The sequence below is a fragment of the Acyrthosiphon pisum genome, chromosome X (genome assembly GCF_005508785.2).
Source record: "Acyrthosiphon pisum isolate AL4f chromosome X, pea_aphid_22Mar2018_4r6ur, whole genome shotgun sequence".
In the NCBI taxonomy this organism is placed as follows: Eukaryota; Metazoa; Arthropoda; class Insecta; order Hemiptera; family Aphididae; genus Acyrthosiphon; species Acyrthosiphon pisum.
The window spans coordinates 123,491,706-123,504,432 of NC_042493.1; the positions used below are offsets into that span (position 1 = coordinate 123,491,706).

Below are 12,727 nucleotides of genomic sequence, written 5' to 3' on the forward strand. Positions count from 1 at the left end.
GCTGAAAATAAAAAAAAAAATTAAATATTAAATTTTTGATATCTAATTTTTAGAAAAATGTTGATTGTAAAAACGTGACGTCGAGTGGATTATTATTCTCAGACTAAGAATATTTTTCTGAGTAAATTTATATTTGAAACGTACCTAATAATTGCTTTCAAAATTATCTTTCAGGACATATTTTTAGACATAAGTAAATCTTAAATTTAATTTTTTCCCCACATTTACACGTACGCACTTTTAATATTTAATTGGCCAGTTCTTTCTGTTACTCCCTAACCGTTTAATCAATTTTTTTATTTATTAAACTTTCTCAATGTGTCAACATATTGCATGTTCTTACAAGGTATTCAATATAATAATGATACGGTTAAAAGAAAGTAATATTAATAATAGTTGTAATAATAATATAAATTTGAGATAAAATGAATGAGGATAGGTCTGAGAAAAGATAAGATATTGTAGGTATGCAGGTATTATGAGACAGTGTGTGTTAGTATTATGGGGAGATAATGCCTTTAGTTATTAGTGTGTTTAAGACTGTGGTAAGGAGGGAAAATTAATGGATTAATTAAAGAGCTTAAATTGGATATGAGTTTTGAAAAGGTATTTGATAATTGTTCTATGATTTTATTTTGGTTGTTGGTGGATTCTGCTGCGTGTGATTTGGTTTTGGTTCTGGGTTGAGACTATTGAAAGTGAGGGTCCGGGCCTTTGATTGGTTGAAACTTTTGAGCAGATTTTTTAACTATAGACTCGTATGCTGGGCATCCTTTGAAGTTTGCGGTGTGGTCTTTGGCGCATAGGGCGCATTTGGCTGGACTATTTCGGTTCTTGGTACACTCGATTGTCAGGTGGTTTTCACCACATTTGACACATCGAGCTTCATGGTTGCAGTAATTCTTTGTTTAATCATAATATAATATGTGTGTATGCGTGCGTGTGTGTGTGTGTGCCTAACTCCGGATCTCAACTGTTTTTGTTTTGTTACAGGCATTATTTGGTACCGTTCACTCAGGCCAAGAAAAGCAAATGGAAGAGGGCTGGAATTAAACTGCACATATACAACGACCATACGTTCGTCGCCAAACATTTGTCCAGGTACGTTTACGATTAAATATTATTATTTTTCACGAGCTCACAACATTAAAAGGGTAGGTAGATCTAAGAGGATAACGCGGAGAGGATCGCAATCGACTAAGCGACAAAGATGTATATCATCCCTGCCGTGTTCAATCCTCGGAAAAATGGCCAAATTTTCTAAATCTTCTGCTTTTGAAAGTTCACTCGAGCTCGAAACACGATTTTTCGATGTAGGTACTGTTAAAAAAAAAAGGCAATTTTTTATTTTAACGTCAATACCGATTTCCCCGGGAAAGCCCTCAAACGGTTTTTGGAAATATTTTTATATTTTTCTCACGTCTGTACCGAAAGTTTAACTTTCGATATCGGTCAAACCGTTTGGAAATTGGCATTTCTCCGTCCAGCGGAACTGTTAGCGCTTTTTAAAAGTTTTCGTCGAAATCAGATCGATGCACACGACCGGATCGAAACGTTTCTCCTGTGCTGTTCTGTGAAACGGATCGGATCTATACGCAGAAAATGGCGAGAAGAGTTCGTTGTGTTGATAAAAAATTCTCACTTCGAGTAAACGAGTGAAAGACCAACTCAAAAATTGACGATTTCGTTAAATACGTACATTTTTTCTCAGTGTAAAAACAGAGTTATTTGCAATTCACTAGTGTATTGTTAAGTCGGGCCGGCGGAATTGAGTACGCCAAACTATATATCATAATAATGTAACAGACCATCAAACGAACTCGATAAGTCCAATTCGCGCGCTAGTGTATTGTTTTGAGGTATTGTACTGTTGTAGGTACCTAATGTTGTGCATTATTTTTCTGTCTCGCGTTTAAAATTATTATGTTAATTAATGCCAATTTATCGCGTTTGCAAAATATTCGTCGACGACCCACGTCCGTGCCACAGCCGCCTCAATTGCTTGGTGTGCGCGAGATACTTCCCGAGGCGCATCGGCAAGCAGGGGTACGAGTGCAGGGACTGTCTGATCAAATGCCACAAGGAATGTCACGTCAAGGTGTCGGTGGTGTGCACCAATTCAAAAATTCATAACATCGACCTGTGAGTATAGTGTATTAAACGCATAATATTGTTATTTTTATAACAGGTACCTATACCGTAGTGCTGCAATGCCGGTCGATTGCGACGATCCGCACCGACCGCAATTATTATACCTACGTTACATTGTTCGGACTTGTCTAGATAATTATTTGTTCATATTTTATCTTATCTAGATAAATAGTCACGAGGTATCTAAACGTTCATCTTATAGATAATGTTTTTACTAATCTAAATAAATTCATCTAGATACACTTTTTATTGATAAAAATCGCGAAATAATACAATTAATGCATTTTTTAATATTTATACTGATTCTCAAACAAAGTTTATGGTCTATAAATAGTGTAATTATTTTTATTTGTTTCATTATTATTATTATTATGTTCCTAGTGCCAAACTAAAATATACCTAAATTTAAAACCGTTTAAAAAATAATTGTTTCTTTTTTTTTTTTGTCTAGATAAAAAAGTATTTATCTTTATCTAGATAAATAAGAGTTAAGTTATCTTTTGTATCTAGATACATTTGATTTCCGTTATTTTTATCTTTATCTAGATGAAAAAGTACTTATCTAATCCGAACACTGCCTACACCGTGTGCGTGCGACTGAGATTGTCCATAAAGACAGGATTTATAATATTCTCCTAAAACGCCTAAAATATGATGCTAATATTCTCTAAAATATCTTCAAATATTCTCATTACAGTATCTTAAAAATATGCGAAAATATACAAAACTAAAATATAATATGCTTTAACACGCAATTTTTAAAATTTATTTGTGCCCACCGTTAAGACAATGTCTTTTTGTCGAATAGTTGTGTTAATAGGTTTTATAAACGATTTTTTTGATTTGTTTATTTTAAAAATTAACAATCAACTTACACATAAACATGTAGTTAAAAAAGTGTGAAACAAAATTTTTACATTTTAATATTTGATAAACGTTGATCTTATCAGTATTTGAAAACGACTGTCAGCATTGCAGCATTAGTCATCATCCCAGACAGCATTTTGTAACGATAATATTATAATAGTATTATAATAACGTTAAACTAATATTATTCGTGATTATAATGTTATAATAATATTATTAAACAAAAAATTGCTGTCTGGGATATTTAGTGAACGGCACGACCCCTTAATATGATACTATAACTGCGCGTTTTATTTCTAGCGAAATAGGCGTAATTCTAGCCGTAATATTAAAATTAATAATAAATGAATATTTTTTATCATAATTTACAAAATATTCCAAAATACGCTAAATGGGTTGAATATTCTGTAACCCATGAAATGTTTTCAAAATATACGCAAAAAGAACTTTTCTCTACGGACTAAGAATTAAACGAATCGTCCTCATTGTTCACTCTCATAAGGCTGCATAGACCCAGTCACGATATTATGTAAAAACATATAAATCCAGTGTCTATGACGATGTGGGTTTTGCAAGGATCGCGTCACCCTTGTGTGTCTCGTGCATGTTCCTTGGCACTTAATTACCGTTTTACCGAAATTCTGTGTGCAAAATATGCGGAAACCCTCCCCCACTGTGCTCTTCGCGTTCATTTATATTATAGAACTTTTATACACTGTCAGTGTCATATTCCTTAAAAAATGTTGTCCTCTGGCTGGGCGTCTCTGTCAGAAACGCGCGATACGCTCTTTTCGCCATAACGAAAACTAGCAAGTAGCTAATTGTGTAGATGACGTGTTAGCTAGTCGTGTACTTTTTTACATGAAAATTCTTTGTTGGAAAAAATTTCATGGACATTTTCAAAAAGTTGAAAATTTTCTAATTTCTCATATACATTTCTTATCAAATAAATCCCTTGATATTATATAGATATCAATTTGTAATATATTTAACGTATATAATTTTATTTAAAACTGTGTATAGGTACTTATATTATTACGATAGGAGGTACCCTACTATTAAACATAATATATTATAAAGTTGAAAATATAAATCAATTTATCTCGGTAGTAAATTTGCTGTTAAGAAATTTGTAATTTTACTTCAATGATGAACATATATAAACATATTCAAAATGTATTGATTTTTCTTTTTTTTGATATTTTATCAGATTGTTTGAGTTATGACCACAAATTTACACGGGCTGTTTTTTATGAGTAATAATTATTAGTTAATACTTATTACAAATTAAATTTAATCTAGTTTTAACACAAGACCCCAAGTCAAAACTGTTTATAGTTAAATTTATTACTATGTTTTATTTAACGTGTACATTGTAGGTAGGTATCTAGGTACCTCTAAGTATATTATATTCTTATTCTATTTAATATTCACAGTCGTTTAATTCCTTATTCAATAATTAAAATTTAATTAACATACCGATCGTACAACCTCAACAATTAATTATGTTTAGAAAAATACATTAAAAAAAAATTTAAAAATTTAAATAAAAAAAAAAAATGTTAATTATACCTACCATCATTACCGTATATCTTCGCACTCAAAATATACATTCTTATGTCCCAAAGTCTTTCCCTGACACGGAAAATTCCCTTACACGTCCTTAATGGCAGTATAATATTATTATGACTGAAGACCTGGGGATTAATTTATTAGAAAATGTTTTAAATGATATCCATATTATTATATTTTGAGCGTGTGCATAATTATTTATTTATGTTTTGAAAAAATACTTCTAATAACATGTTCAATCATTATTTTCCATTCGCGATGTGCAACCAAAATTTATATTTTATTTTAATACACACTGTAAATGGGCCATTTTTAAACTCTGGTAGTTTTGTCAATTTAAATATTAATCAACTCATTTTAAAGACTATAGAGTACATCAAAAAAGGTACCTGCCCTAATTTATCATAATATATGGCACGTAACATGATATCGTAATCGGTATTACGATTTGTATTTTTGTTACTTTCATTATATTTTTTTCGTCGACATTTTTATCTTTATTCATCAAATCATATCGTAAACATAACACAGTGAATACTCAGCCCACTGATGTGTCGACTTATATTTATGATTTTAATATAACAAAAATCATGAACGTAAGCGCTAGAAAATGTAATGAATTAAATCCTAAAATCCTTACGGCCAGGCCAATAGTACAAATTGAGTATTGCCCAATAAAAAAAAAAAAAATAGTAACAATAATAAAATAAATATTCTTTGAGCACCTATACATGGCTTTTAGAATTTTTGTCAAATTTTTATTTCAGAGAATAGTTTTTGTGTATGCGAATAATAAGGATGGTAAAAATCTAAGACTGCATTTGAAAATGAGATAAAATTTACCTACATTGTTAATTTTTCACGAAATACAATTTTCTACCACACTAATTTTTGGACTGGAATCATGTATACCTACTTTTCTCTGAATATATACTGAAATCATACATTGTTTTTTTTAAATATGTTCAAGACAGTATAAAATACAAAACACAGTAGATAAATGTTATAAAAAAGCTGACGATATTGAATATTTGTTAAGCTACCAACAACCAAAATATAATCAAAGAACAAATATCTCACCTTTTTAAAACTCATATCCAATTTAAGTTCTTTTAATTAGTCCATAGGTTTCCCTTCTTACCTCAGTCTTAAACGCACTAATAGTCAAAGGCGTCATCTCCCCATAATAATATTATCGCACACCATCTCATTATTATACCTACAAAATCTTCTCTTTTTCGCAGACCTATCCTCATTAATTTTATTTTTAATTTTAATTGTATCTTTTACGTTCAACTATGTCTACCACATATCGCTATTAACGACTTTTTGTAAATTAAAAATGTACATAGAGCAATAATTGTAATAATACTTAGTGTGTTGAAACAATAAACAGGTTAGATAAAAGAAAATTAAATAAAATAAAAAATTTTGAATTTGACCTCATTACAGTCGTAAATTATTCGGAATAAGAAATGATTTCCGTACCGTTTTCCATCACAACGATTTTAAATTTTTATTTACTTGGTATTTTATGTTTAGCCTATACACACAGAGAACGAAATCCTAGTCACCAAAAACGATGGTCACCTATTCAAATTATATTGTTAATTTATATTATGGTCGATAAAAAAAATGGTATACAGTGTGATTCTTTTATCTTGAAACACTCATTATATCAAAAAAGGATTAATGTTTTTGAAAATATTTCGTTACATAGTTACAAGTTGTTAAAAACAACGTTTTTATTAAAAAATTATATATTTTTAAAAATGTTTATTCTTATCATTTTTAAGTATTTTACTTTTTTGAATGACAACATAGAGTCTTGATTTATATTCCGAACTGGAATATTTTTCTAAGTATTTTTATTCATAAAAATCGAATTTATGGCGAGTAGTTCTTGAGTTATAAGTAGGTATTTAAAATTTAGATGAGTGGAGTGGAGCGAGTACACCGCAAAATGTTTGTCCATCACTCCACTTGTCAAAACTTTAAATACTTACACCGCATAAGCTACTCGTCCTAAATTCGATTTTTTTTGTATCAAAATACTTAGAAAAAGATTTTGCTTTGGAATATAAAATTTAAACTCAATGTTGTCATTCAGAAAAGTATAAGGATAAATAAATGTTTTTTTTTTTTTTAATTAAACCGTTGTTTTTTAAATAACTTGAAACTATGTAACGAAATATTTTCAAAAGCATACTTAATACTATTTTGAAATAACGAGTGTTTCGTGATAAAAGAACGTACCCTGTAGATATGCGTTTCCTCGTTTTCGAGTTAAATGCCAACAGTGCAGGGGCATCACACACTGCGGCCGAACAGTTCATGTAACGACACCGACCAGTCGCAAAAATACACGAATTATTTGCAGTATTATTGAGGCGGATTTTTTTTTTAAAAAAAAACAATAAATTACAATGCGGCCGACGAATAACTAGTCCGGCGGCTACGAAATCTGTCATAATTCTTATCACCCCGCGTAAAACATCGATATTGTATGACGCTCATTACTCACCTGTATTATCACGGACGTGCCCGGTCGCGTCTAGGTCCGATGGCCTGTGGCTATATTATTCAACCTTTGTTTATGTCTTGTTCTTTTGTTTTCAGGAATAATCTAACGGTATTGCCATCGATATCGGCCTAGCGACGAGGCAGTCGGCCGCGTCGGATGCGACCCACTCGGTCCGCTCACGTTCACTTTCTCACTAACATTTTCATAATATAATATAACATAATGTCATATATATATATATTACTATTGTCGTAACATTATAACGCACCGTATTATTATTATTATTATTATTATATTGTACCTGTACGATAACGTTATTATATTTGTGTGTACAACCGACCATCGCGTATTGTTGTTGTTATACTATAATAGGAGCACTGTCGTCAAAAGGCCACCGGAATAAAATACAATAATATTAATGTCGTAATAATATCATTTTCGATGCACATTTAAAAACCGCCGCGGCGACGACAAATCTTCCGACGACAGCATATTATACCATGATATAGTCGTACGCACTAAATATTATACTAAATAACGACGATATAATAATAACGATTGTAATTATTATAACACACATTAGTATCTAATATTTTACTAGTAGTGTTCAGTTCGCTTACACTGCAACTGCGGCTAGCGTCTCGTTTTTTATTTTTTTAAATTTTATTTCTCGACCGCTTTCAAATCATATCTCACACTCGACGAGTCCAATGCTGGTAGTAACTTTTATTATAATATTATTATTTTTTTTTTATTCAGTACCTACGATGTTCGCTAAAGTTTTAAATACAAATATTTTTGCTGGTTTAGACCAGTGATGTGTGGAGAATATGTGGAGATACTCGAGGCGATACAATAATAAAACCATTGAGACGGGCTGTTTTACTAAACTCCCGTATCGTGTGGGTTTTCAAATGTTTAGTCATCAAAACGATAGTTTTCTTATAGATAACTAACAAAACGTAACACGTTTGTTTATCGGTAGGTACCAATATTATGTACCCAACGGAATCGATGGTAATTATTCGCATTCCACTCCACTTACACAACTGAGAGAGAGAGAGAACATATTTTATTAGTGGGTCTTGGAGGAAATACTACACTTTTTTCTTTACATTCCCTCTGTCGACCATTAACATGATAATTGCTCCATCTATTAGTATAACGTCTATGGCGGGTGATACAAGTGGCGTTATCATTTTCGTGTACCTACTGCAGTGTTTACCACAAGATGTCTGACAAAAATTAAAATTTGGGACATAGAATTTTCGGAAACACTTGTTCTGGCGCAATTACAGGTACAGATAATAAATTATAATTTCGTAAAGAAAAAATGAGATGCACGCTTTTGCAGTTTAAGCGACGGGGTTAAGGGTAACGCACGACTCCATTGTTTCTGAGTTTTAACAACGACACGGCGGGGCGTGGACGAGGAAGACGGTCGACGGAGACGCAGAGCAAACGCCGCTGTCGTAGGAACCGTAACCGTGTAATAGGTAATACCATAATGTTGTAAGGTAGGATAGGGTAGGAGTAGGTTATGTCGTATAATAGATAATAATATAATATCAGTAGAGGTAGTTGTTTTGTGCCCCGAACGTGTGTGTGTGTGTGTGTGTGTGTGTGTGTGTGTGTGTGTGTGTAAAGAAATAAACAAACAAAATATAAATAATGAACAATCCAAACATTTTTTTTTTTTTTTTTGAGTCTATATATCACGTATTGTTATTGGCAGGCGACATTTATGCATGTGGTCATAAAACATCAATCGTGTATACAAGACTGATGAGAATAATGTTAATGTATAATAATAACCGTAATAATATTATAATAATAATCATCATCGTAATAATAATAATAATAATAATAATAATAATAATAATAATAATAATAATAATAATAATAATCATAATAATCATAATAATAATAATAATAATCATAATAATCATAATAATTATAATAATAATAATAATAATAATATAATAATAATAATAATCATAATCATAATAATAATAATAATAATCATAATAATAATCATAATCGTAATCATAATCATAATCGTAATCGTAATCATAATTAAAATAATATAATATTATAATTAAAATAATAATAATAATTTTAATATTAATTAATAATAAGAATGTATTATGTATTAAAAAGACTAAGGTTAAAATAAAAATCAACACTACGATAATATACAAACACACACTTACACACGCAATCTTTCACACGCACACACACACACAGTTATATAGGTTTATGCTGGGTGATCTCATTTGCACGGTTAACACTCGTCACCACGAATAGTATTATTAATGTTTTGAGAACAATTTTTTTTTTTTTTTACGTCAATCGAATTTACCGCGAAACCAAACGTTCCCGTAAAAGAAATGATACATTTTTTTACCATATTTTGTCGTTAGCATTTCGATTTCATATGCCAAAGGAGAACATTTTTCCGATACATATCCACTTCGGTTTCGTGTGAGTACCGAAGTTCTCAGCGAAACGTTCTGCTTCGGAACGATATTATGAAACTGCGAGACATGTATCTACGTTATCATAATTAAAAAACGCGAAACACCCTTACAACGATAACGATAAAAATAGTAAACAAAATATTATATGATTTTTTTTTTTTCGTTTATATTCCAAAAACGTGGGCTTTTTTAACCGACCGAAATAATTTATTATCATGACGTACCCGAGTACAAATTTTTTTTTTCTTTTGGAAAAACTTCAAGTTAAACTTTACAAAATAATGATGAGTGTTCACTGCCAAAAGAACAATCACCCCTTTTAATTATAATTATATAATATATTTATATGCGTACGCAGACACGTATATATTTTTATGTAGATATATGTAAACCGGTAAAGTAACATCATAATAGTTATTATATTACTCACGCCGATTATTGTAATATTCATCTAAACTACATGTTTGGTGCTTCAACAATGTTCACCTAACTTCGTCGGTTACCGACAATATGCAACAACGTTACTAGGTATACATCGTCGTACATTGTCGTTTTATGTTTTTTGTTTTGTATTGTTATATTATGTTTTTTTTTTTCACACTTATAAATTAAGAATAACGCTATATTATATATTATTTCCGTTATTAATATTAATATTCGTTGAAAACAAAAATAATATAATATTATTTCCCTTATCTAGTTTTTAAATATTTGTTAATAATATTATTATATAATTCATATATTATGTAATTTTATCAAATGCAGAAAAATATTGTTGTAATAAATATTATGTATTATTATTTTTTGTTCCATTATTCATACGGTATAATATAATATTATTTAAAAAAAAAAATAAACAAAAAGAAAAACAAAAATAAATAAACAAATAAAATTGAATGAAAACTTCATAACACACTCACCTTATTATAATAATAATATATAGTTGTAATAATAATAATAATAATAATAATAAAAATAATAAAAATAATAATAATGATAATAATAATTTTAATAATAATAATGTCTTTAAATATCGATAAAAATAAAATTATTCCGGTTTCAATCGGTGCCAATATTCCACGCTCTGCTTCGGTTTGCTCAGCATGTCCTTCCAGTGCTGAGCCTCCAGCTGTCCAGTCGCGTTTTTGTTGGCTGACAAAAATACATCATACAAACCCATTATAATATGTGCAACATACGATCGGGTAGTTAACCAGACTGGGTTATGTGGTGTGGAAGGGGACAGGGGGGGGACTACTCTCCTACGACGTCCCACACAGCATAAATATATTTCCTAACTTTGGTAAAAATATTTTAAGGAAAATAATATAGCTGTCAAAATATTTTAAAAATGTGAGTAATTAATTAGGAAATATTTTATGTAAAACATTTTTTTTTCCTATATTATTATATACACAATCTGTACCTCATGGGTACAATAAGAGTATCAGCTGAGATAAATAAAAAAAAAAAAAAAACATGAATAAGCTTGATAAAAGCAGCCAACCAGTGATGACACGTAAAAATTGAGGTTATACATTAAAATATCATATATATGTGAATTTCTTTCTTTATTTGTTTTTTATATTATAATATTAAGTTAGCATATTATCTCTACACCAGTTGCGTTTTAAATGCCTTGGAGGATTACCCGGAATAACATTTGCTGAAAGAGCTTTAGTTACAGGATTGGAATGAGTTGCAAGCCGATTATGGAATCTTTTATAATGAGTGACTGCTTCATCTTTTACAGTTTTGATTTTCAGGTCTGTGTGAAGGTTATTATTCGAATCATAAGTTTGTTAATTTTCTTAATGCAATATTTTGAAAAGCCTGAATACTATTTGAATTTGATTTTTTTGCATTTTCCCAGAGTTGGAGACCATAGGTCCAAATGGGTTTGATGAGGGATTTATACATTAGTAGTTTTATATTAAGGTTGGTGTGTTTGTTATTGACTAGGTAGTAATGATTTGAGCATACGAAGTCGCAGATTTAGTTGAAGTATTTTTACACGAGTATGTTGGGCCCATGTTAGTCTACGGTCAAAGGTTAAGCCAGATGTAAAACACTTACAAAACATTTTGATCATATATTTTCAAAAATCATTTTGACGAGATTTTATAAAAATATTAATTCAACATTTTTATGCAATCGTATAGCACACTATTTTGTTCTAATGAGAAGAACATATTCATAAAACATTATTTGTCAAATATTCATTATGCAAGGACTTTAAAATATTCACAAAATATTATCATTTTTCAAATGTTGTGTGGGACATAATATAGTAGTTTAGCCCCTCCCCCAATGGAAATTTAGGCAGAGACCTTGCGAAAAAAACTTCGTCACGCGTTCAACGTGTATGCCAACTAATAATAATAATTAATAATAATAAAATGTAATATTAATATTTCCAATGCAATTTTTGGTCAACGGTTGTCACAGTTTCGTAGTGACGCACGAAAATAATATGCTCGGACGATGTAGTCGGTTTATATTTGTTTAACGTAAGGAGTATATTATAAAGTGCACCCCATAAGGTTACACAAAATAGGTTCGGTTCAGGGATTGAAATCGTTAAAAATCAAAAGAGATATCATAACCAAATACTGTGTTTAATGATATACATAATACGTACATCGAAATTTAAATGATTAGAAAATTTAAAGCTCAAAGACAGCTGATAGATTGTTATTAATGTTGCTCATGCAATGCAGGTAATAATAAAAAACCAAAGGTGGGCATTAACTTGTCAAAAAGTTAAAGGTAAGTTAAAAAATTAATTTTTTTTAAGCTTTTTAACTCGACTTGTTCATTATTTTTTGTTTTTAACTTATAAACTTATTCAGTTAAAATATTTATTGTTGTAAGTTAACTTTTTATAGATAATTAACCACCCTTGTAGTAATGATATAACTTTTTACACAGTATAAAACGTATCGATAAATGTTTGTGTTAATCAAAATAAAGGGCAGTTTATGACTTAAAATTATTGTAGGTGACATGAAAAAAAAAATTAAATGAGTCAAGTTAAGTTTATTTCCTCTCTCAATTTTAAACTCATCTAGTTATATATTTTTTGTTAACTTTTAACTTAACTGAAGGCAATTTAATTTAATCGACTTGACTT

The 12,727-nt window shown here is 30.1% G+C and overlaps 1 protein-coding gene and 1 long non-coding RNA gene across 2 annotated transcripts in view; one reads left to right on the forward strand and one right to left on the reverse strand.

Annotated features, from left to right (window-relative positions):
* Positions 1–972: 972 nt before the first annotated feature.
* On the forward strand, positions 973–8,753 carry LOC100570487. Its single transcript, XR_510364.3, has 3 exons — positions 973–1,101; positions 1,990–2,142; positions 7,210–8,753. It is a non-coding gene; the product is annotated as an uncharacterized LOC100570487 (long non-coding RNA).
* Positions 8,754–10,553: 1,800 nt separating this feature from the next.
* LOC100167856 (synaptotagmin 7) overlaps positions 10,554–12,727 on the reverse strand; it is a 334,632-nt gene continuing 332,458 nt past the window's right edge. Inside the window, exon 9 of the mRNA XM_001945060.5 lies at positions 10,554–10,746. Coding sequence (XP_001945095.2) covers positions 10,643–10,746 — 104 coding nt within the window. The 3' untranslated portion in view covers positions 10,554–10,642. The remainder of the gene's footprint in view (positions 10,747–12,727) is intronic.